Here is a 24,433-nt window from a genome sequence, read left to right as displayed (position 1 = left end):
GATGTCATATTGGATGAACTAGATAAACAGGATCCAGTGTTATGTTAATTAGATAGCTTTCATAATCCTTATCTCCCTATCCATCTGATCTGAAAGTTGGATAAGAATTCCACGCTACTGTAACACCTAGCAGGTATCATGAGTGGATATCTTTCAAAACTGCTGCTCCAAATACCCTAGATCTGGACAATAAATCCATCTTATAAAGTTTGCTAAAAGTGTATAAGATAGACCAAGTTACTGCAGCATAAGTTTCGACCAAAAAGAAATTCCTGAAAAAGGCTCTGGATGTAGCAAGCGATCTAACAGAATGCACCTTTGGCTTATTTGCAAGTGATTTATTTTGTGAAGAATATGCAACAGATACAGTCAGACAGACATCTGGAAAGAGTTATTTTGGCAACCTCTTGTTCCAGTTTGTTGTGAGAGAATGAGAAAAATAGATGACCGTCCTTTCTAAAGTGCTTAGCCCTGTGAAAATAAAATCTGAGCTGTCCATAGATACCTAAGTTATAAAGAATATACACTCTCCTGATGGAATGGCTGGGAAAGGAAACCATCAGAAGTAGGGGTTGGTTCACGTAATCTTCTTTGGCAACCTTTGGAACAAATGAAGGGTTAGTATTAAGAAAAACTATGTCCTTGTGAAAAATGAAATGTGGAGGACAGGAGGGCAAATTACAACTCTGGTTTTAGTTGAAAAGAAGAAGGTGTCTCAAACCAATGCCTCACAGAATGGCACAGGGTCTTTTACAGTGGAACAAGGAAGAACGGTACCTTTCAGAACTGCCTTACACAATTTGTGGGAGGTAACTGAATAGGCATCAATAGCACAGTGGTAATTAGAAATAGAAGCCAACTGCTCTTTTATTGTGAAATAACTGGACCCTTAATCAAACTATTCTAACTGAAATTTCAGGATGTCTGGAACAGAAACTGAGTAGGGATCGATACCTTGACTGGATGCCCATAAGGAACATTTTTCGATTTGTTTGTGAACGTCTTAAGAGTTGATTCCTTTTATAATGTGAATTACATTCTGGGATAGCAATGAGTTTTTGTCCATTGTGGGAATTGGAGAAACCATATCATTTATTTAAGGCTGAGTTGGTCTGGGTGAGGTTGACCAGGCAGGTAAGACAGGAGATCTGGGTGAGGATTTAGAAGTCCAAGGAGCTTCACTATATGAGGACTGAGCAAGGGAAACCATGCTTGTCATGGCCAGCAAGGAGCAGTGAGGGTCACCCTGGCTTTGCATGCTTCCTTCTTTCTTTTGGTAAACTGACCTTCCAGAGGAATTTGGGCTAAGTAATTGCTGCATTTGCTGTTGGTTGGGGAAACAAACAAATCACAGGAGGGTTGGCCCCAGCCACTAAAAATCTAACAAGTTACCACTTCATTAAGAAACCACTCTTAGACATTAGAATTACTCAGCTCATCCCATCCACATGTGCATTGCTATGAGAAAAAGGTGCAAAGCAATTGTCCACTGGCAGACCCTCGTGGCCTCTCAACAAAGGGGTTAGTACTTGGTTTCTCCTTGTCTGTTCAAATATTATACTACTAACAAATTGTCTGAATTGATGGAAGTTACCCCTGGAAGAAGGAGGCCCTGAAATTCTTTTAATGCTAGGAGGACCTCTGTCAGCTGCATGAAATTTATGTGAAGACTGGCCTCTGTGTGGCTCCCTGTTCCATAGACCATCATCTCCACAAAATGCCTCCCCCCACCATAAAGAAAAAGCAAAGTTGAGAATTACCACATATGGTCAGTGAACAGATTGGTAGGATTCCACCTTTCCCGTAAGGGTTAAGGGAAAGCACAAACTGCAAGCTTTTACAAATCATTTCATTAAATATGACCAGCCAGAAGTGTCTTCTTACTCCTACAAGTTTCTTGCCTGCAGTACTCCACAAATGAAGTTATCTGGTTTACCTTCAATTATATCATCCCCTACTTTTCGAAAAATAAGATGCAGGGTTGTTCTTTTTTAAAAAGGTTTTATTCAAAGATAGATAAGTGCAGTAGCCATGAACATGGCTTTTTTTTCTGATAGTCATATCAGAAGTGTAAAATCTCCTGGATGACATGGTTATCGATGTGGAGATAGGCATCCTGGAGATCTATCGAACACATCCACTCATTTGCTTGTAAACATGGCAAGATTAACTGCACTGCAGTCATTCTGAAGGGGGTCTTTGTGACATAAATGTTTAGGCCATTAGACTCTTGAACTGGCCTAAGCTTCTTGTTTTTCTTTGTCACAAAAAAGAATCTTGAACATACTCTGGACCATCTCCTGTCAGGTCAGACCTCTTGGATTGCTCGGACACTTTTTCATCAGTGGGTTGGAACACCAGGAAGTGAACAAGGTGATGAAGCAGTAAATGAGAACAGAGTATGATATAATCTTTGGCTATTATCTCTCTTACTGAAGAGTCCTCCGTAATGGCTATCCACTCAGCAGAGAATGTATATATATATATAGATATATATATATATATATATATATATATATATATATATAGATATACATATATATATATATATGTGTGTGTGTGTATGTGTGTAAATAGAGAGAGCTCCCAATTGTCTTTCAGAGGGAAGCAACTTGCTGTTTGCTGGAAAATGCCGCCCCCCCCCCCCAAATCCCTAGTTCTGCAGACCACCATGCCCTCTGGGTCTGGGTCCATTGAAAAGCCAGCTTCTGACATGGCTGCTGCATCTGATGAGAAATCAAAGAGTTGAAACCAGCTCTTCTTCAACCATAGGGATTTGGATCCTTTCTGATTCCTGCTGAAAGATCATCGAGCGGTCTCAAATCTGGCTGCAATGGCAGAGTCTTGTCTTCCTGCTTGCACCTCAGTAACTTTTTTTCACAGATGGTCAACAGAGGGAGGAACCATCAAAAGGGGTATTTGTGAATGATGCTTTGAAGTTATCCATGACTTCATACAGGCAGAGGCAGGCAAGACATCTTTTGTGATGTCAATGAATGCCATATGCTGCCTTAGCTGTCCTGCTGTATGCAATGCACATCAGCCACATGAGAAGGTGAGAGAGCTTCAGCATCATCCCCATTATAATCTCTAGTTGCTTACATGACTCCACTATGGGGGTGTGGGCTTCACAAAGTGAGCACAGTTTCTTTTGCTAGATCCTTTTGGAATTGGTTTATATGTAGAGAATAACTTAATGCCCTCAGAGCAAAGGTGCCTAAGGTGTAAGCACGCTTCCTCATCCTTTCCATCATCCGTGACTCCTTGTTGGGCAAAAGCACAGCTGCTGCTTCATCAGAAAGCTTTCATATTGTGGCAGATGTTACAGGAGTGCAGCAGAGGGTCCATGGGGAACAGATTTTATCTGGCTTTCTGGGCTGGGGTCTGAGGAATCAGGTTACTAACATGCCCTCCTGGCAGAAAAATCAATGAGACAGTCCATAGCTGGATCACTCAGGAAGTAGAGGGTGCAGAACAATACATATCAAGCAACACTTTCAAATTCTGAGAGGAACAGGACTCCCTATGCCTCATTAATTCTAGGATTTTGCTGAAGGAGCCATACTTGGGGGGGACAGGGACTGTCAGGAATCCTTTCAGTCCCCCGAGTCCGCGTCCAAGGTAAGAGACTTTGTCATGAGGTCTGTGTACCTCCTCATCCACATCTTCTTTCTAGGAACATGGGAGGGGATGCAGTTCTTCAGAGGACCCAGATAAAGCTTGCACAGGCTATTTCACACTAACATCTCTGCTCTGCCCATGGAAAGCGTGAAGAAGGAGCTTAAGCGCAGACTGTAGGGAGTCTCAGGATGGAGCTGGCACTGCTGCAAGCTGCATCAAAGTTCTTGGTGAAGAAGCAATTATCCTGTCCATAACCTCAAAGACTGACCCAGGATTTGCTGGCACTATTAAGACATGCCTCAGCAGCTTGTCCATCCCCAGCAAAGTTGACATAAGTGGCACTGAGGAAGATATCCCTGACAGAAGTTCTCGACAGCCCCAAGGAAGAAATCTGTGCCAGTGCTTTGAAGGCCATGGTCTCTGAAACTGAAAAGGACACCAAACGTATTTGTGACAAAGATGGAGCCAAACTCAACATCAAGCACAGACCCCAATAGTCACTAGACATTGAATATCTTTGCAATAAATGAATCAGATGGGAAATAACACAGGCTGAGGGATGAGTATCCATTTGATTCCATATGCACAGGCACCAAGGGATGATTCAGCTCTGACCCCATGATTTCCACAACAATGACGATGGAAGGAACCAGTAAAGGGGAGGAAGGGCTAGACTGATCTGCTCTAAGAAGAGAGGGGGTGGGATGATGCCCGTTTCAATCCGTATCTTGATAAAAGCTCAAGTCATGCTTTACCAATCTAAATCAATAACACCCCTGACAGACTGGAGGAAGGAAGAAGAAGGTGGCTTAGACCCACAATGTGGTAATTCCCTCTCTAAAGAGTGTTTGTTGGTGTAAAGCTCTGATGACTTGTCTGGGATTACAGTGATAGCTCAGATGGTGGAAAAGGTCTATGAGGTTCCTTTGCTGCAGATTCAACAGGTTCTCAATCTATTCTGGGTACCCTCTGTGTTGAACAACAACAAGCACCATCTGATTTTCATTTTTTGAAGTATGGTCCTTGCCTGCACTATCCTTCCTTCCATGGTTTATCTGAAAATGGATCCTGGAGAGGAGTCCCTTCAGAATTACCTTATTTTGATGATCAAGAGCTAGAATCAAAGGCCTTACATATAGAGCAGACTGCAGTAAGATGTTCTACCCCACGCACATCACACAGAAGTCGTAGGTATGTCGGGGAGGAATCTTTTGGCCAAAATGTCCTCTTCTCGGAAGGCTTATTTTGATTATCCATTACTAAAATAAGTTACTAAAGACAGGAAAACCACCCAAAGTAAATACAACACTTAAGCTAGCAAAACTAAAAAGTAAACAGAAAAGGCTAGCTGTAAATCTCAAACAATAATATCAGAAATATCTGAAGTATTTTACTTTTTTTTAACTGTCAGACGTTATCAGGGCTTGGAAGAAGAACAAGATTTACACTAAGCAAGAAACTTAGCTAAAACGACTAGCTAAGAAACTATTTTAAAGGTGCTAATAATTTAACTGAAGCTGGTTAAAAAATCTAAAGAGCACTTAGCTGCACTCAAATTGTTCTCTCAGGATGGGGGCAAATGAGATATGAGGAGTGTAGGGCACAAAAGGAATATGGAAAGGAAGGATTTTAAAGGAGACTAAGACTTTCAGCTTTAGAAAAGCTGGACCGGATCCAACAGGCAGTTCAGTACCCACCAGTCAGGTCAGATGGACAAGATGATAGAGATGCATGATAACTGTACAATGCTTGAAAATAAAGTTGTGTAAATAAACTTACCAAAACAGTAGATGTTCGAATGATCACTGCTGCAATAGCTTAAGCTATACTGCTTATGTTCTACGAAGGATATAACAACTGGGCCAGCTTCCAAAGCTTCAGGTCACCTTTCACGTGCCAAAACCATTAGACAGCTTGAGCTTAACTGACTAAAAGACAGGTTTGGTCACCAATGCTAACTGACAGAGGGCAGGTAAGTCCTAAAAGAACAATGCTAGTAAAGCAAAAACACATGTCCACACACTGGCATAAAAAAAAAAAAAAAAAAAAACAAGGCGGATGGAGGGAGGGAGTGGTTACTGCAGTAGTGATCATTCATACATCTACTGTTACGATAAGTTTACTTACATAACTATACTATGTTCATCATACTGATCACTGCTGCAGTCCTCTAACCAATATCTCTCAACTGTCCAGATTTCCACTGAAAGTCATAAATTTTGGTCTATTTCTCATAAAATCTGTGGTTTTCTGGCAATCGTTGAGGACTAAAAGTCATTAAATAATGACAGATATTAGAGTTTCAGATGTAATAACCTTCAGAAAATTTATGCTAATATAAAACCTGTTATTCTATCAACTTTCTGAGTTTTTACAGCATTATCTAAAATCTGTCCCTGATTTTGGGCCTTTGTCCTTCCATTATCTTTAGCTTTGCCCAGAATTCCTGAGCTAAGAGGTTGAAGTCTGGCTTAAGCAAAATGGGTATATTACCATAGCTCAGAATATCTGAGAGGTGGAAGGGAAAGGGACCAAAAATCCCTAAAGAATGGTCCTAGCAAAGCCTGACTTAGACCTGGAAAAAGGAATCTAGCTTGTAATTCTTTGTAAAGGTATATACAGAGGATCAAGTAGCTGCTTCTAGAATACTTCTGGATTCCATCCTTTTCCAATAAGCCATAGACGAAGCAAAGGCACTGGTGGAGTGTGCCTTCAAAACAAACAACGTTCTCAGTAGAAAAACCACTTTAATGTGAAGAGCAAAGCTTTCGGATAAAATCCTTTATCAATACTGAAAATACAAATGCAAATGCAGAGTATATATAGGTCTAAAAGGTCTAGGTGTGCCTTTACCCTGCCTGAAATAGTTTTGCTGTGGTAGGAATAATGAAAGGTAATATTCTCAGACAACAATTTGGAAATAGTCTGCTTTGACTCAGGCTGTCTCTTCTTTTTACCTTTACAAGAAATGAATAACTAATTGAAAGTTCTGAAAGATTTTGTTCTGTCAGGATAGTACCTGAGTTGTCTGTGGACATCCAAGGTATGAAGTATCCCTTTTCTCTCATTTTTAGATTCAGAGAAGAGCACAGGGAGATAGACAGTTTGGATTAAAGTAAACTCAGATGCAACTTCAGACATAAAAGGATTAGTTATCAATGAAACTTTGTCTCTGTGGAAAATGAGGTACGACTTGACCCACCACATGAGCTTCCAACTCAGATACTCTTCTTGTATTAGTCAGAGCAATTAATAAAACTGTCTTTCATGTTAAGAAACTCAAGTCCACCCAGATGAGCTGGTTCAAATGGAGCAGGTGTTAGTTTAACTAGCACAAAATTAAGGTTCCCAAGGTGGAGCCACTCTTTTGCTCGGATGTGTCTTATGTAACACCCCTTTCAAAAACATTTTCACATGAGAATGCATTGAAAGAAGGAGATCCATAGACAGACATGCTGAAATGGATGAAAAAATGAACCTTGACACAGGAGTAAGGCCATAGGATAGTAACTTACACAAATATTGCAAAAACAGAGAAACACTAACCCTGAATGGGTGCTGGTTATTTTGTTGGCACCAGCTAAAAAACCTTTTTCATTTGCTTATATATCATTTTGTAGTAGCAGGCTTTCTTGCCTCCATAAGTACTTGCTGCATGTCATCAGTAAACAGGTATCTTAAAGGTAAAAGGACCCTACCATCCAGGCAGTCAGCTGTAGTTGCTTTGGTTTTGATGTACAAAACACCCCTGTTCTTGTGCGAGTAGATCCAGTCTGTGAGGAAGCTTGTGGTAAATGCCAATGGCCAAATCCAAAACAAAGTGAAAAACGCTGTTTTCTGGGCCAGAAGAGAGTCACCAGAGTGATCTTTGGGATTTCTTCTGAATATTCAGAAGTACCCTGGATGTCAGTAGAAAGAGTGGAAAAGCATACAGGAACATTCCTGTGAAAGGAAAAAAGAAGGTATCTGTCTTCCAGGCCTTCTTGCATTGAGTCGTGGAGCAGAATTTTGTCAGCTGATAGTTCAAAGCAGAGGCAAAAAGGTCAAGCTCAGGAACTCCTCACAGACAGATGAAATCTTGGCAAACCCCCTGCTCTAGTTTCCAAGTAATGAGGGTTTACCTTTGTCCTTCTCAGCTTGTCTGTCACACAGTTTTGCTCTGACAGAATATGGAATGCCTGTAGAGTGAGATCATGCTGTAAAGCTATATCCCTTGCTAACATGACAAGTATGGATGGGGGTAAGATCTAGTTCCCCAAGCTTGTTTATGTACTACATCACTGGGGTATTGTCTGTACCAACCTGAAGAGGCCCTGTTGACCACAGATGATTCAAGACAGTTGACAGGGTTGATGAGTGCTTGCATCTCTTTTATGTTTATATGTTTTGGCCTGCCTTTCCTGTCCCAGAGACCATGCACTTTTATCCACTCTGATACTACTTCCCAAGCAAAGTTTGAGGCATCTGTGGGTCTGACAAAGCATAGCAGGAGGGGAGAAGGAGAAACCTGTATTCAGGGATAGTTGCCTTCTCTTTTCACAAATCCCAGAACTAGAAACTGAAAAGATAATGGATGTTGGTGTTCAGACCAAAGAGAATTTATATACCACTGTATCTGAATCATGTAGAGTCTTGCAAAAGGTATCATGAGAATCATAGATGCCATGAAACCCAGAATCCTGAAGTATTCTCTCAGAATGACTGAAGTCTGAGTGGAAAACCTCTGAAATAGATCTAAATATAGATCAATTTCTTTCCTGTGGAAGAAAAGCTCCTTGTACTGAGGTGTCTTGCAGACACCACTGGAACACAATCCTCTGTGAAAGATTAAAAAGAGACTTTGAATGTTCTTTTGGAATCCCAGCTTGTGTACGAGACCTCTCAACCAAGTGAGACATCTCTACACAAGCTGGAAAAGACTGAAAATATAAGCAAGTTGACTAAATATGGAAAACATGTGGCTACCCTGTAGTCAGCAATGAGCTATGACAGGAGCTAGACACTTTGTGAACATATGTGGAGCAGTGGCTAACTCCAAGGGTAAGGCAGAGAAATGATAATGTGATCCAGACACACAAAACATGGAAAAAGGTCTAACAGAGGGATTGAGAACTTGTCCCATTGTCAAGTTGAAAATGGTGCTTCTTTTCTTGGGGCAAGCAGCAAGCTGGCAGAAAATAGAAGGTACCTAAAAGTAACCTTTTCCCAGTAAAAACACAGTAAAAAGCATTTCAATATATTTTCCACAGAAAAAAATCAGCTTTAAACAGTTTTAACACCTGTTTTAAAAACTGTCAAGAACAAAAGTGTACTCCCATTTAAAATTATACATAAGCATATTTATGTTGTATGCCAATCAACAAAAGTGAATTTTCCTTCCTTGAAAATGCTTTCTTTATCAGGAAAGTAACTTTAAACAATAAAAAAGTAAATGTGGAAGATTTTCCCCACAGGTAAAGTATATATTTGTGTAAATAAAACTTACTATAACAGTAAATGTTTAAATGATCACTGCTGCAGTAGCCTTAGCAATATGGGTTACATCCTGCCAAAGACATAACAGCTGGCTAGCTTCCAAAGATTCTTGGAAACCTTCCATGCACCTACACTGTCAGGCATCTCGAGCAGAGCTGACTTAAGAATGAGTGTGGGCATGAAGCTCTTCAGAGCAAAGAATTCAGGGACAGTTAGTTTCCAACAAGTGATTTCTAATTTCACAAATCCCAAAACTGGAAACGAAAAAGATAATGGATGTTGGTGCTTGGTCCAAAGAGGCTTCTGATAACACTGTATTTTTCTCAAGTGGAGTCTTGCAAGGGGTATCATGAGAATCATAGATGCCATGCGACCCAATATCCTGAGGTATTCCCTTGCAGTAGCTGAAGTCTGAGCAGAAAACTTTAGAAATAGACCTAAATAAATATCTTTTATTTCCTGTGGAAGAAATGATCTTTAAACTTAGGTGTCTAGTTGACATCCCACAAGCACAAAAGGTGTCAAGCAATACTTCTAAATGTTCTCTTGAAATCCCAGCTTGTGTAAGAGACCTATCACCCAAGACAGAGAGAGAGAGAAAGATATTCCTGACACTTTGAAAAAGATTCTGCAAAGATAAACAAGTTGTCTAAATATAGAAAAATGCAGATACCCTGTAACCTGCAATGAGCTATAACTGAACACTCCTGGTGCAGTGGATAGTCCAAAGAGTAAGGCAGAAAACTGATATGTGATCCATACACACAAAACCTTAAGAAACACCTGAAGTCTGGATGGATAGGGATGTGATGATAAGCATTTTTTAAGTCTAGTGTTGCCAGGAAATTAAAACAGGAAGAAGAGGTAACTAGTTGTGAAGTGATTCATTTTGAATGTGGGCACTATCACAAACAGTTTTAGGAAAGAAAATCTAGAACTAGTCTCCAACCATTTTCTTTCTTTGGCACTAGGAACATCACTGAATAAAAATTCCTCCCCACCTGGGAAGTAGGAGTTGGTTCTATCACTCCTTGGGACAGTATGCAATAAACAGCCGGGGAAACAAAAAAGTCTAATCCGGAAGACGAGGAATGATCCCCTGGAAAGGAAGGATTCCATCCCACTACCACTGTTACCTTGAGGAATGATATTCAGAGCTCATTTGTCTTAAGCAATCTGTTGCCAAAGAGAAAAATGCAGATTCAGACTTTTTGGGGAAAAAAGGGTCCGGGGGTGGGGGGGTTCACAAGTTCTCTTGAACCGTCATTCAGACTTGTTGGACTGTCCTTGGTTTTGGGAGGTTCAAGAATTCTTTTTGGACAACCCCCCCCCCCGAAAAAAAATCCCTTGGAAAACTTGGAAAAGGAGGGCTGAAAAATCTTAGAGATTCCCTGAATCAGCTTGCCCCTTTCATCACACTTTTTGATCACCTCTGCAGCAGACAGGTCAAACACTAAATCTCTATCCAAGGCAGAATTTAAAATCTCATTTTTTACATCACCTGGGAGATTCTGAGAATGCAACCATGCAAATCTCCTTAAAAGAGTAACAGTGGCCATAGCCCTGGAAGAAGATTCAAGAGTCACATATACACACTGTAAACAATTTGTAGTGACCTGTAAAATATAAGACTATATTATATTATATTATATTATATTGAGACTAAAGTTAATTAAAGCAGATTATTCCTTACAGTAAAAAAAATGCAGACAAAACATTCTCACAATTTGTCGGAACAAACTAACACACAGTATGAGCCTGACAATTCAAAATTCTGATTCAAAGCTGCAGAAGTATATACTTTTTCCTATTCCTATTAATAATTTTTCCATCTTTACCAGAAAGAGTAGGCATGGAATTAACTATATGCTTATCAGTAGCAGGATCAACTAAATCTATAGCTGCTGGGTCAGGTTTGAGAATAGTGTATAAAAATGTAAAAGACCAAGGAAATATATACAGCCTTACTGCCTTTTTAGGGACAGCTGGCTGACTATCAAGAAAACTGAAGGCAGTAACACACATCCTCTGAAGCAGACAGAACAGGAGGAATGGGGTGCAGGTTCTGGAAAATCCTTCTATGACAACTCATAGTATTTTCTGAGGAAGTGAGAAACCTCAGTGTTCTCCAAATGAAAACACTGGCACATTCTAATAACAGTCTCAGAGAAAGAGAAATCCCAGAGTGAGAATCAGAAACTGAGCTATCCTCTGAGTCCTAATCAGAAAACTGAGAAAAAAAAACTGTACCCATCCCTGCATCTTCCTATTTCCTATTCACATTTTTGAATCTCTTCAGAAAAAGATCTGGGAAAGATACCCATAGCATCCAGCAGCACACTATTTGTTTCTGATTAATTTACTTTAATAAGACAATGTGCCCAAGTCACCTTGAGAACAGGTAAACATATTTATTTATCATTTGCTGATCAGATTAGTTCAACTATGCCAGCAGCCTCTTTTCAGGGCAACCTGAGGTGGTATTTATACTACCAGGGGAAACCTGGCCAGGGCATCAAGGAACTTCACTTACTCTTTTTGAAAGGTGCCATGGGATATTTTACATCTACCTGAGCTACAACCATCTCATGCAGATAGGGCCTTGGTTTAATATCTCATCTGAAGGATGGCACACTCAAGACTGCAGCATCTCCCCCCTCCTTATGCTGCAGTGCAGAGTCAGTAATCAATCTACTTGGTGTGGGAATAGAACCCACAGCCTTCTGCACCAAAGGTAAGTGTGATTCTGGTGCATCACTGACACTGCTAATAAAGATCAACTTAAATAATAAATACTAAATATATAAACTAAACTAAAATGCTACTGTATGGTTATCAACAAAAAGACAATGATGAAAAAATTATTTTCTCCATGGCCGTGCTAAAGTTAGAGAAATCTGCTTTAATGAAGTTTCCATTTTTATCAGTCTACAATTTCTGATGTTTCATTTATTAAGTTATTCTAAAAATCACCTGTAAAATTTTAAGTTATAGAAATATTCTCTGGCACTGTTTTAAATACTTTTTTCTTCTCTCTTCACCAGTATACCAATGGCTACATAGTTGACTGTGACCACAAAATGTGAGTCTATGATACGCCAAAGTTTGAGTACTTTCACTTATTGGGTATCTATTCTCAGATAAACATGAGTGCTGATTACAACCTCGCCAATCAAAAATTGTTTTTTCACTTTCTAAGAATGAAGATGAGAGTAACTCATGTCATACAGTTTGCATTTATCCAATATTTTATTGACTGCTATCTCCAAAAAAGCCATTTAGCCTCATGAAAATAAAAACTCAGTCTATACAGTCAGAAAATATAATAAAAATCAAACACTCACAATCAAATTATACATTCATACCTTCCATGGCCTTCTGATTCCTTTAAAAAAATCAGGCATCCACATAGGTAAAACAACTGCTTCTCTTAGCAACCTTTTAGCTTCTTCTAAATCAGCAATGTCATCCCTGCAAAGAGACAGAAAATGAGAACGAAATAATGTGTTGTAGGATTCAACATATATTAAGCAGGAAGTCACCGATTGTATTACACATCATTCTTTTTAACAAACACTGTGATCTCAGAAAATAGTTGTCTATTATTTCTTTTCCTAACAGAATCATGCCAGCGATCATGTAGCCAACACTAAATAAAGAATGAGATTCATAAACACAGCGTGTAGTGCATAGCCCTGGTGTAAGGTTAAATACATGCTAAGGATCACAGTAAAAAGTATGCAACTGTGCAGTCCCACTTCATACCAATTAACAACCTGTACTATGACAAGGGGTAATGCAATTCATTAAAAAAAAAACTGCTGTTACATACTAAAATGCAGCAATCTGTGACCCAATAAGTGGTGACAGTGCCAAATAAAGTGTGTGGTCTAACTTAATGAAATATAGAGCAATCCATTAGTAACTGTTGACATGATAATCATGACCTTTAACGTAGTATTTGTAACATGTCATGCTCTGCTTGCATGCACAAAGACATGTTCAGCTACAATTAGCAAATCCAAATCAGAATCGACTGCCACACACTGAGCATACTATGCAACCATTACAAAAGGATGGAAGTACAAGGTACCAGAGGTCAGCCTACAAGTCTTCATATACTTATATCCATGGCCATTATGACACTGGCAAAAGCAGCTTTCCAATGGGTAAAGGGTGGTATTACTGGAATACTGCAAACATCAGTCACCTCATCTTCCAGAAGTTCATGCTTAGGCATAACTGCCTGATACCCCATGAAAGGACCTACTTTATGATGTCTCAGAAACAGGCTGAGTGAGTTCTAGTGATTCATGACACCACTAGTATCAGTTTATGGACAGCATTTGTGAGTCCACATACCTCACAGCCGAGTCAATATGCATTTTACCCCCCCCCCAAAAAAAAAAAATTGTACATGGTGCACTACAACCTCACCAGCAGCAATGCTGACAGCTGCAGCAGTTCCAAGACACTGACCAAGCTGTGGAAATGTCACAGCTTCTTGCGTCATAAGTGCTAAAAGTAGAGATGGTGCATCACACAACACACTGGAATTTTCCTGATCAAAATCCAAAGCACTAAAACTGGATTTGTCTCTCATGTGTCCACCTGCTCTGTCCCATCCATGCATGTTGCTCCATCCAGACACAGCTGCAGTTAATGCCAATGACACAGTGGTTACATGCTATGCTCTTTTGTTAAGCCACAAAAAAAAAATGTGTCCTACTGTTACTATGGTCCTGCATATCATTCCCCTGACATCACTGCTGCCAAAATGTATTGTTTATTTATACTTTGCAACTGTATTAATCCTACTAGGCCAATGGCCTCTTTTCAGACGAGATCTGAGGTGTTATTTGTACTAATTATGTGTAATTTGGCCAAGGCTCTGGGGAACTTCCCCCTACTCTTCTTGATAAATATTGTGAGAGCTTTTACATCTACCCGAGCTACCACCAACTCAGGCATATGAAGCCAGTGTTTAAAGTCTCATCCAAACAATGGAAAGGCAGGACTTGTGCTGCGGTAAGCAGGGAATCTGCAGCTGTGGCCAAAGACTCACATTTTTACAGCAACAGCTGCAATATCAGTCCTGGAAGCAGCAAATGTAACAAATTCATGGGTGATGGGGATGCAATTACCATTGTTCTAAAAGCCATCAAAATTGTAGACCTGCATGTTGTGGTAATATCACATGTGCAAGACATTCCTGTATACAAAACAAAAAAAAAATTGTATACAAAACAAAAAAAAAATTGTTTCACAAACTTATGCCCCCACCACATCAAAAAAGTATGGTATGCCAGAATAAGCATACCTGGTAAAACTGACACCTGGCTTATGTGTGCGCTGTCAGTTGCACTGACCAGTAGTAGATGGTGCAGTCACAGCAGACTCAGACTCATGCCCACCAGTAATGTATATGTTACTATAATTATTCCACAGCATCAAACAGCTGGAGAAGCAGCCAGAAGTAAATGAAAAAAGTAGAGTTGATTAAGTCCTATTTACCTGAAACTGTAGATGTTTGTAGAACACATTGCCTTACTGGCATATGGGTAGTAGTGCCCTGCTACCCAATCACTGGCAGTCTATCAAAGCTCAGAGGCCCTCCCACTGCCTGTCTGTGAGTGTGCTGGACCAATCACCTGGCAGTACAGGGACTGCCTTATAGGCTAACAGACAAGACCCTTTCAGTTTCCTAGGGTCCAGCAAGAACAGAAGATGGAAACATAGCTTTGCAAACACCTACTGTTCCATCACTAACAAAAACAAACCACACACATAACAATAAAAGCCATGGAACAGCACTCCTCTGCAACCCAAACACCAACTTATGCACATTCAAATAGGGGGATGGTGGATGGGTACTACCTGCAAGGCAGTGTGAGCTACGAATATCTACTGTTACAGTAAATGGGACTTATGCCGCTGTACTATGTTTAACAAACACACTGCCTTACTGGCTTATGGGTACATTCCCAAAGCTTATCCGACTCAGAAGGAGGATGGATAAGGATCCAACAGCCCCTCAAGAATGGTCCTAGTAAAGCCTACTCGGGATTTATAAAGGGCATCCAGCATGTATTGCATCCATTGTATGGACAGAGGACCAAGTTGCTTCCTCTAGAATACTTTTAGAGTCCTCTCCTTTCCAATATGTCACTGAAGAGGAAAAGGCCCTTGTAAAATGTATCTTTACCTTGCCTGCATTCACCTTGCCATGGTAGATGTAACAAAAAACAATATCAGAGGACAACCAATGTGCAATGATTTGCTTAGTAGGAAATAAAAAACTCTCAGCCTTCTTGGAGAGTTAAATTCTGTCACAGTAGTACCTGAGCTGCTGGTGCACATCAAAAGTATGAAGTATCCTCTATTCTTTTTTCTTAGGTTCTGTGAAGAACACATTGAGGTTGATAGGCAGATTGAGAGTGAATTCTAAAACCACTTTTGTCATGAAAGAGGGATTAGTGTGTAACATAATCCTATCCCTGTGCAAAATAAGGTAAAGTTGCCCCACCATGAGACCTTGCAAGTCAGAAACTCATCTTACAGACATCCGAGCAATAAGCAAAATGTTTTTCCACATTTAGAGCTTCAGATCACCCTAAGTTTCAGGTTTAAAAGGTGGCAAGGTCAATTTTTCCAGGAAATACTTGAGATCCTATGAAGGAGGACTTTGCTTGCAAGGGAATCTTACATGCAATATTCCTATCATGAACTGTTTTACCAAAAGAGAAGAAGAAAGAGGGGATCCACTGGCAGACAAAGTGAAAATGGCCTCTAAATGTACCTTAATGAATGCATACAATAAGCCATCCTGAAGTAGTTCACAGAAATATTTCAAGATCAGAGGGATGTTAATTTCAAGGGACCATTTCTCCCCTTTAGGCACCACTTCGAAAACCTCATCCATTTGTAAACACAGGATTTTCTAGTAACAGCTTTTCTGGCCTCCCTTAACACCTGCTGCACATCACCATGAAACAAGTACCTAAACAAGTCAAGATTGAATAATCCAACCTGTCATTTGTAGTTGTTCCAAACTGTGGTGCACCAATCATCCATCAGACTGTGTGAGAAAATCCAGAGTGTGAGGAAATATGTGGTAATTGCCCTTGGTCAGTTCCGTGAGGAAATATGTGGTAATTGCCCTTGGTCAGTTCCATTAGAAGGGAAAACCAAGACTACCTGGGCCAGTTGGAGGTTACCACGATGCTTTTTGGCATTTCTTTCTGAATATTTAGAAGTAACTTATGAATTAGTGGAAAAGGTGAAAACGCATACAGGAGCATTCTTGACCAAGGGGACAAAAATGCTTATGTCCTCCAAGCATGGCTGCAAAGATGTCTGGAACAGAATTTCTCTAGCTGCCTCTTTTGAATGGAGGCAAACAGATCTATTTGAGTTGTTCCTTGCACCATGACTAAACCCTGAAACACTACTACCTTGAGCCGCCACTCGTGCTGGTCTGCCCTGGATCTACTATGTCTGTCTCTCACAATGTTTTGCTCTAACAGGATGTACAATGACCGAAGAGTCAGGGAATGCTGTAAAGCCAGCTTCCAAGCCATCACTGCCAACAAGCACAGAAGGTATGACTTTGTGCCCTCTTGTTTGTTGAGGTATCACATCACAGTGGTGTTGTGCATAACCACAAGAAAAGGAATAGAGGCCCATAGGTGGTGAAGCACTTTCAAGAAGTGGATCAAAGCCAACAGTTCTTTGATAATGATGTACTTCAATGCATCTTTAGGCCTCCAAGTGGTTTGCACAAGGACTCCCATAGACACAGCTCCCCAAGTTTAGTCGAAAGAATCTGTCTGGACAGATTGCACTGAAACAGATAGAAAGCAGGGAAGACATAGGTATGGACAATTTCATCAATGGTCATTTCAATTGCCAAAATAAAAATGTGGTATATATGGCTAAATAGGTTCATAGGTTCATAGGTAAGTACTAGGCTATCTGCCCATGGGCATTTATAAGCCTAGCCACAGAGTGATGGCTTTCGCCTCCCCATTAGATTAGTAACCTGGGCCTTTGTTAACAGGGCTCCTGAAGTGATCCCAGGGTAGAACTTACGATTACCCACCACTCATCAAGGTTTCTCTTGAAGAGGGTCAGAGAGGAGCTCTGTCGACTATGGATTGGGATTCTATTCCAGAGTGAGGGGAGTCGCTGGGACAGGAATCTATCCCTCCAGCTTGTCCTGTTTATTGTTGTACATAGGTTCAAGTGCTAGAACAAGTGGTTCTGAGGGATCTCATTTTTTTGAGGTGAAGCATGTCCATTAGTTCAGGGTTTGACATGGCCCTATAGGTCAGGCATAGGTCACCTCTGAGCAGATGGTAAGTGACTGAGAAGAGCTGGAGCTTTTTTTAGTCGTGCTTCATAGGGTAATTGTTTAAGGCCCTTGATCCTCTTAGTGTTTGCAATGTCTTGTATTTTATATTGGTAAGACCTGTACATGGTTTACAGACAAGATTTACGAACATTTATCTGATGTAAAAAATAAGAAGTTGACTAATGCATTATATAGGCATATATTTGACAACAAAGAGCATATGTTTGGTTTCCTAACTGTGCAACAAATTTTTCATGATATACAAGGATTTGTTGTGGATGAAAATCTCTGTATTTGTGAACCCAGGTGGCAGTTAAGACTTAATGCCACAAGATACCCTGGGATCAATGAAAATGTTAGCATTAACAGCATTTTAAAGTTAAAAAATATTTTAGGATAACACCCATCTATGTTTAGATTATTTATTAATTTATTAATTTTTGTGTTTACAATGGAAAAGTATTAATTTATAATTATTTTAATTAATTATTTTAAATGATTAATTGTTTAACTGGTTGATTGTGGAAGTAATTTAAGGTTGGGGTCACTATAGTTCTTTGTTCTGAAGAAATCCTATGTACTTTTGGGATGAAAGCGTTTAACCTTTTGGTTTTACTGGTTTGCTGTTTTTACTGAATTGGCACAGCATTGTTCAATAAACGGAGTTGTTTTTGCTGCTTTAACTGTCACTGGGTCTCTACATTTGGTTACTAGTTTGTATTTGAGTAGAAGACATAGGTTTATTATTCAGTTGTGTTTTCCACCACTGTAAATCTTGTCTGCAAAAGGCCAGCACTGTAGGTGCTGGGTCCAACAATTTTATACATGCCAGGGAGTTTTCCGCATGTGGAAATGGGCTTGCCAGACTGGGACACACTGATTCTACAGGAGAAACAGATGATAAATGGATAGAAAATGTCAGGGAATAAAGCATGATTATTCATGCGTGAAAGAACATGTTGTTTAGGCTTTGGTTTGGTCTTCCATCCTTTTATTGCATGTGTCTGGACAGATCCATGCTGAAAGGAGAATTATATTCAATGACTAGCCCAATGAGGGTTGAGTAAAGGGGGACAATGACATTCCTAGATCTAGACAAAATCCCTTTGTTTATAAGCTGTGCAGTATAGAAGGACTTTCTTATAACAATGTAGACATGGTAGTCAAAAGGTAGGTCTCACTGTCCACCTAACTTTCCAAATCCCAAACAGCTGGGTCAGATCTTAGGGTCATATTACCAGTGTGGTAGTTCCCTGGAGTAGATGACTTTCCAAAGAATACAATAATGCATTTTTTGACATTTAGTTTCAGTCCATGATTTTGGCACTACTTAATTATTTGGGACAAACCTTCTTGCAGGGTGGCTAAGCCATTTGGGGACTCAAGGACTACTCCTAGCTTGCAGTCATATGCAAACTTAGTCAGCCAGAACCCTTTGGTATTGGCTTTTACTTCAGAAAAGTAGATGTCAAACAGGTGAGACAGAGGTCCCAGCACAGAACCATGGGAGACTCCACTGGTGACTGATCTCTTTGTGGAGGTAATTTCCCCTATTTTGATTTCCTGTCTCCCATCTGTAAGCCAGCTGGAAAGCCAATGGGTGACACAGGGGTTTATTTAACTTTTCTACTATCTTAAGTGGGGAACTGTGTCAAAAGCTTTGGCCAGGTCATGGTATGCACTATGTACCATTTTGCCTGCATTCATTGCTCTGGTGACCTTTTTCAGAAACAAAAAAAAAAAAACATCAGGCTGACTAAACATCACCTGCATGCCTGCCCCTGATGAATCCAAACTGAGATGGGTGCATGATTGGAGATTCCCTATGTTCTGATTAATTAGTTCCATGATAAGTCTTTCTATCACATTGCAATGAAGTTGTTCAGACTTATGGGTCTGTAATTGCCTGGGTCTGTGGAAGATCCTCCCTTATGCAGGGGAATGTCTGTTGCTGTTTTCTATTCACTTGTTACAAAATCTGTACAGTGGCTGACATCTGTACAGTGGCTGACATTGAACTGTGTGATTAGGAGTGTAACTAAACCATGCCTCATGCTATTTAAGATGCATCAAGGGATAATGTCAGGAGTTTCTGATAGAACTTTTACGATGGGTCTATATTACGTTATCGAAATTCCAAAATGTCGAATACCATAAGCTCGACCTTGGAATCTCAAAATGTGATATACTCGAACGCTCAGAACAGCAAATTGTTTCCAAGGGAAAAAATTTGCTGTTCCGAGAATACACACACACACAGCACAAGCACACCAAAATACATAATCCACACATACACACTTCACAGAACCCTACACTAAACCATACATACACTACTAACTATCCACTTACCTTAACCCAAACCTAAGGTCCCTAACTAACGCACACTCACCTTATCCGCTCCCTAACCCTAAGGTCCCTAACTATCGCACACTCACCTTACCTGCTCCCTAACCCTAAGGTCCCTAACTATCACACACTCACCTTACCTCGGTCCGTTCACACACTTACCTTAAGCCAGTCCGTCACCTTCGCACCACAGTCGAGGAAATAGCAAAGCCGCAGAAACGGCCCACCGAACACTTTCCCTAGAAAAATATTCAGTGTTCTGCAGCTTCGCTATTTTAAACGTTCGCTGAATTGGGGTCAATATTATAACATTCAAAGTTTTAAGACTTCGATGTTGTAATATAGACCCTTTACGACTTGGTCATGTGTGGTAGCTGAAGGGAAGCCAGTTTCAGGTATATCTTGATGGACAGATGAAGGGGAGAGGGGGGTAAAATTAGAGGTAAATTTATTGGCGAGCAGGTTCACTATATCTTTAGCCTCAGTATAATTAACATTATTCATAATCAGCTCAGTCAGCTCAGTGCATTGCTGTACTTTTGAGATTACGAGCCAATCTAAAAATATTTTATGATTCTTTTTGGTTTGGATAGTTATTTTAACCTCAAACTTGGCTTTGGTGTATTTTATTGCCCTCCTAAGTTATTTATTTCAGTGACAAGGGTTCTAACATTCAGGGAATTACTTTTCGTAATTTTGGTCAAAATATTTTTCCTTTTATTATAAAGCTTGTTGATATCATGGTTGTTTATTTCTGGGGTTTGTCCTACAGTTGTTACAATGGGGTACAGCTACAGCTGTTTTAAACACTAAACCCTTTCCTTTATCGTCAACCTATTACTTAGCCGGTTCCTTATTACATCCTCGAAGACGCACTTACCCGAATACATAAACGCCAACACGTCTCCATCGAACCACGTAAACATCGATCGTCCTGAAGCTCAAAATCCGAAACGTCGAATCATCATGGTTGGCCCTTCCGTGGTATAGCTCCGTAAGATAAGTGTGCGATAGTTACGGACCTTAGGGTTAGGGTGCGGGTTAAGGTAAGTGCATAGATGGTAATGAATGTGAGATTTAGTGTAGGGTTAGATGTAGGGTTTTGTTACGTGTATGTGTGTGGATTATTTACTTTGTTTTGGTATAGCTTGTTTAGGTAAATGTGCGAAAGTTAGGGTTAGGGTGCGGGTTAAGGTAAGTAAATAGATGGTGGTATATGCAAGAAGTAGTGTAGGGTTAGAAGTAGGGTTTAGTTTAGGGTTAGAAGTAGGGTTTTGGTTGGTGTATGTATGTGTTTGTTTAGTTTGTTTGGGTAGGTAGTATGTAGCGGGTGGTGGGGTGGGACAAGTATGACGGTTTGAGCTTTTGAATTTTGTGGTTTAGGGCATTCAGTGTATTCACGATTCGCGGAATATGTGTCAGTGTTTTTGTATTCGGTTATTAGGGCTTTCGAGCTTGCAATATAGACCCACTTAGCCTTATTTTTGGACCATCGACTTGCACACTCACTATTTTACAATAAACTCCTGTACTAGCTCCTGTAATAAACTGTTTTTCTTGTAAATTTTTTTTTGTAAATGATGAACTTTCTACATTTTAACACTCTTCCTATTTTTTTCTTCCAGATCCCATCTAGAAATGGGTTCAGCCTAGCAGGTCCAACCCACTCAAGAAAATGTAACTAAATAAATATAAAACTGTTAAAAAGAAGATTGAATTAGAATATAGTCAAGCATTTAGTAATGTCAAAACTCAATAGGTAGCACATTAGCCTTTGGTGCTGGAAGACCACAAGGCTGCCGATTCTACTGCCATTCAAATGACTGCATTGCTAACACTGTAGCATAGCATTAGGAGGGTGCTGTACTCCTGATTATGTTGTCTTCCAGATGAGAAATTAAACTGAAGTCCCAGCTACTTGAGTTGGTGATAATTTAGGTGGCTAAGATCCCACAGCACCTACTGAAAAGAGTAGGGGGCTCTTTATTTGTACAACAATTTACATATTTACAAAGGACTTACATTAATCATTATATATTCCTTCATTATTTACAACTCTTTACATATGTACAGACCGCCCCCACTCTTTTTTCCTCAACCACCACTTAATTTTCCTTTTCATGCTTTGTAATATACACTTTTCATTTAACATAATCTCAGTCTTTCATTCCAAATTGTCCATATAATACAAAATATTTTTATGCAAATCATTTAGTTTAGTTTTATCAACATATCTTTTACTATGTTTCACATAAAAAGCATATCTAATCATATCAATATTTACATGATTACAATCTTGTAATTCTTTAACTATTTTATTTTCTATTATTTTTCCCATAATCTTTTAAATTCTTTTTAACCCTTTTACATGTTAAGAAAATATGTTCTGTTGTGTCTAACTCTCAACAAAAAAGGCAAAACCTTTCATTTATTTTTCTAAGGCATATATCCCTTTAGTGCAACTTATTAAGTTGCAACATCCATAAGAAATATGAAAATACAATATTCTTCATACAGTACTTATTTCTTTTCTTTGCTGTATAGCTTTTACTTTTATTTCTGTTAAATGTTCTCATGGATTCACACAATAATTTTGCAACATGATGTTTTTATACTATATTTTCTATTTACCTGTATTCCTTCTATCTTTAATTTCCACAATTTAATTTTTTCCTTGAGACATTCTTATATCCTCATTTCTCCATTCTCTCTCCCTTTTATTTTATTCAGTTTTATTATACCACATTCTCTTTTATATTTTTCTTTAAATATACTTACCACCAACTTATTCTTTTTTCCATTTATCCATTCTAATCCCATATATACATTTAATGAGGCTCTGTACACTATCAGATTAAGTAAACCTAAACACCCTTCCTCCTTTACCATCTATAATATACCTCTTTTGACTAGATTTAATATGCACCCCCACAGATAAATTGGGATGTAATTCCAATAAACTGTTCTCCAATTCTCTCAGTATCATATATGTACTAGTTATTTACTTTTTATCGAATGACAATCTATATTCTACATAACACTAAGTCCTTTTAGATGTTTCAAAATTTACTCCCATTGTTCCTTCATCATATCATAGTCTCCAAAAATCAGTTCCTAGTACTGATATCTTTTTCTTTTCAAATGGTATTCCTTCCATTTCCAAAACCATTACATTTTTCTTTATTTTTAGTCCAACTTCTTGCAATCTATCATTCACGTTTATAATTACCATCTTCGTTTCTTAATTTTTAGTTGTTAATATCAACATAAGACATAATAATGGGATATATCACTATAATTTCCTGTACGTATTTAATTTTTCCATTTTTTCATTTAATCCTTTTATTATACTATCCATAACCATTACAAATAATATACTACTCATTAGTTATCCTTGTTTTATACTCTATTCATTCTCTAGTTGTTTACTTAACCAGCCATTTACTAAAACTCTGATTTTAGTATTTTTTATATACTGATTCACATACTTTCTTTATCTTTATACTAAAATTATATTCTGCCATTATTTTCCATACAATATCATACTCCATTTAAATGTTCTATTGATATCAGTCACCTGTAGTTTTACATCATTTGTTTCCATTGTTAATGTTAACCACTATTTCTCTAATTATCAGTAATAAATAACTTATTCATTTATATAATTCAATTTATATTCTAACCTTTTTTGTATTATTTTCATAAATAATTTATAATCATTATTATTCAACATTACTGGCCTCCAATTTTTAATTTCATTCATTTCCCCTTTCTTCCATATAAATTTCATAAGACCGCTAAAGATTTCTTCATAACTGATACCTTAATTTAGCCATTGATTAAATATCTTTGTCAAAATTAATTTTTGCTATGCATTAAATTGTTATACATTAAATATCCTATACCAGGGATCTGCAATCTTCACTATCAAAAGAGCTGTTTTGGCCTTTCTCCTACCAAATAAAATTCATCTGGAGCCACAAAACATATTTGACCCATAAAATGAAGATAACACAGAGTATTAAGTTTTATATATAGTTATTATACTATATATAAAAGAACTAAGTTTACAAGAGCAACATTTAAACTCCGTCCCTGTTTTTGTTCCTTTGTTGAGATTTTTATTGGGGTCGCTCAATTGCTGTCAGTGTGTGTGTGTGTGTGTGTGTGTGTGTGTGTGTGTGTGTGTGTGTGTGTGTGTCGAAAATGCATGTTAACAGAAACAGTGTTAATCAAGCAAGTTTATAAGTTTATAAGAGCAATATTTAAAATCTGCCCCTATTTTTCTTCCTTTGTTCACCCTTTATTTGTGGCTGTTTCCAGATTTCTTGTGGTTAAGAGTTTCAGAGGTATGGTGGAGAGGTAGGGAATCTTTCAGGAGATTCTGATGCTGCCAAGGAATTGCTCAATCACTCTCAGTGTGTGTGGAATGCGTGGTAAAAGAAACCATGTTATTCTAGCAAGTTTATAAGTTTATAAGAGCAATATTTAAAATCCATCACTTGATTGCTCTCAGTGTGTGTGTATGTGTCGTGCTGCAGAGTGGCCATTATTTTTCAAAGCTTCAGGGAGCCACTGCAGAGGTATGGAAGAGCCGCATGCTGCTCCAGAGCCATAGGTTGCAGACTCCTGTCCTAT

At 38.9% G+C, this 24,433-nt stretch overlaps 1 protein-coding gene across 3 annotated transcripts in view; it reads right to left on the bottom strand.

Annotated features, from left to right (window-relative positions):
• Positions 1 to 24,433, bottom strand: part of KATNAL1 (katanin catalytic subunit A1 like 1) — a 928,864-nt gene that overhangs the window by 332,014 nt on the left and 572,417 nt on the right. For all 3 annotated transcript variants that reach the window (XM_044073252.1, XM_044073251.1, XM_044073253.1), the window contains one exon: positions 12,462 to 12,567. In XM_044073252.1, coding sequence (XP_043929187.1) covers positions 12,462 to 12,567 — 106 coding nt within the window. The remainder of the gene's footprint in view (positions 1 to 12,461; positions 12,568 to 24,433) is intronic.

The sequence above is a fragment of the Protopterus annectens genome, chromosome 5.part1 (genome assembly GCF_019279795.1).
Source record: "Protopterus annectens isolate FY-2018-M chromosome 5.part1, PAN1.0, whole genome shotgun sequence".
Classification (NCBI taxonomy): Eukaryota; Metazoa; Chordata; order Ceratodontiformes; family Protopteridae; genus Protopterus; species Protopterus annectens.
This window is presented reverse-complemented; position numbering and strand designations above follow the sequence as displayed.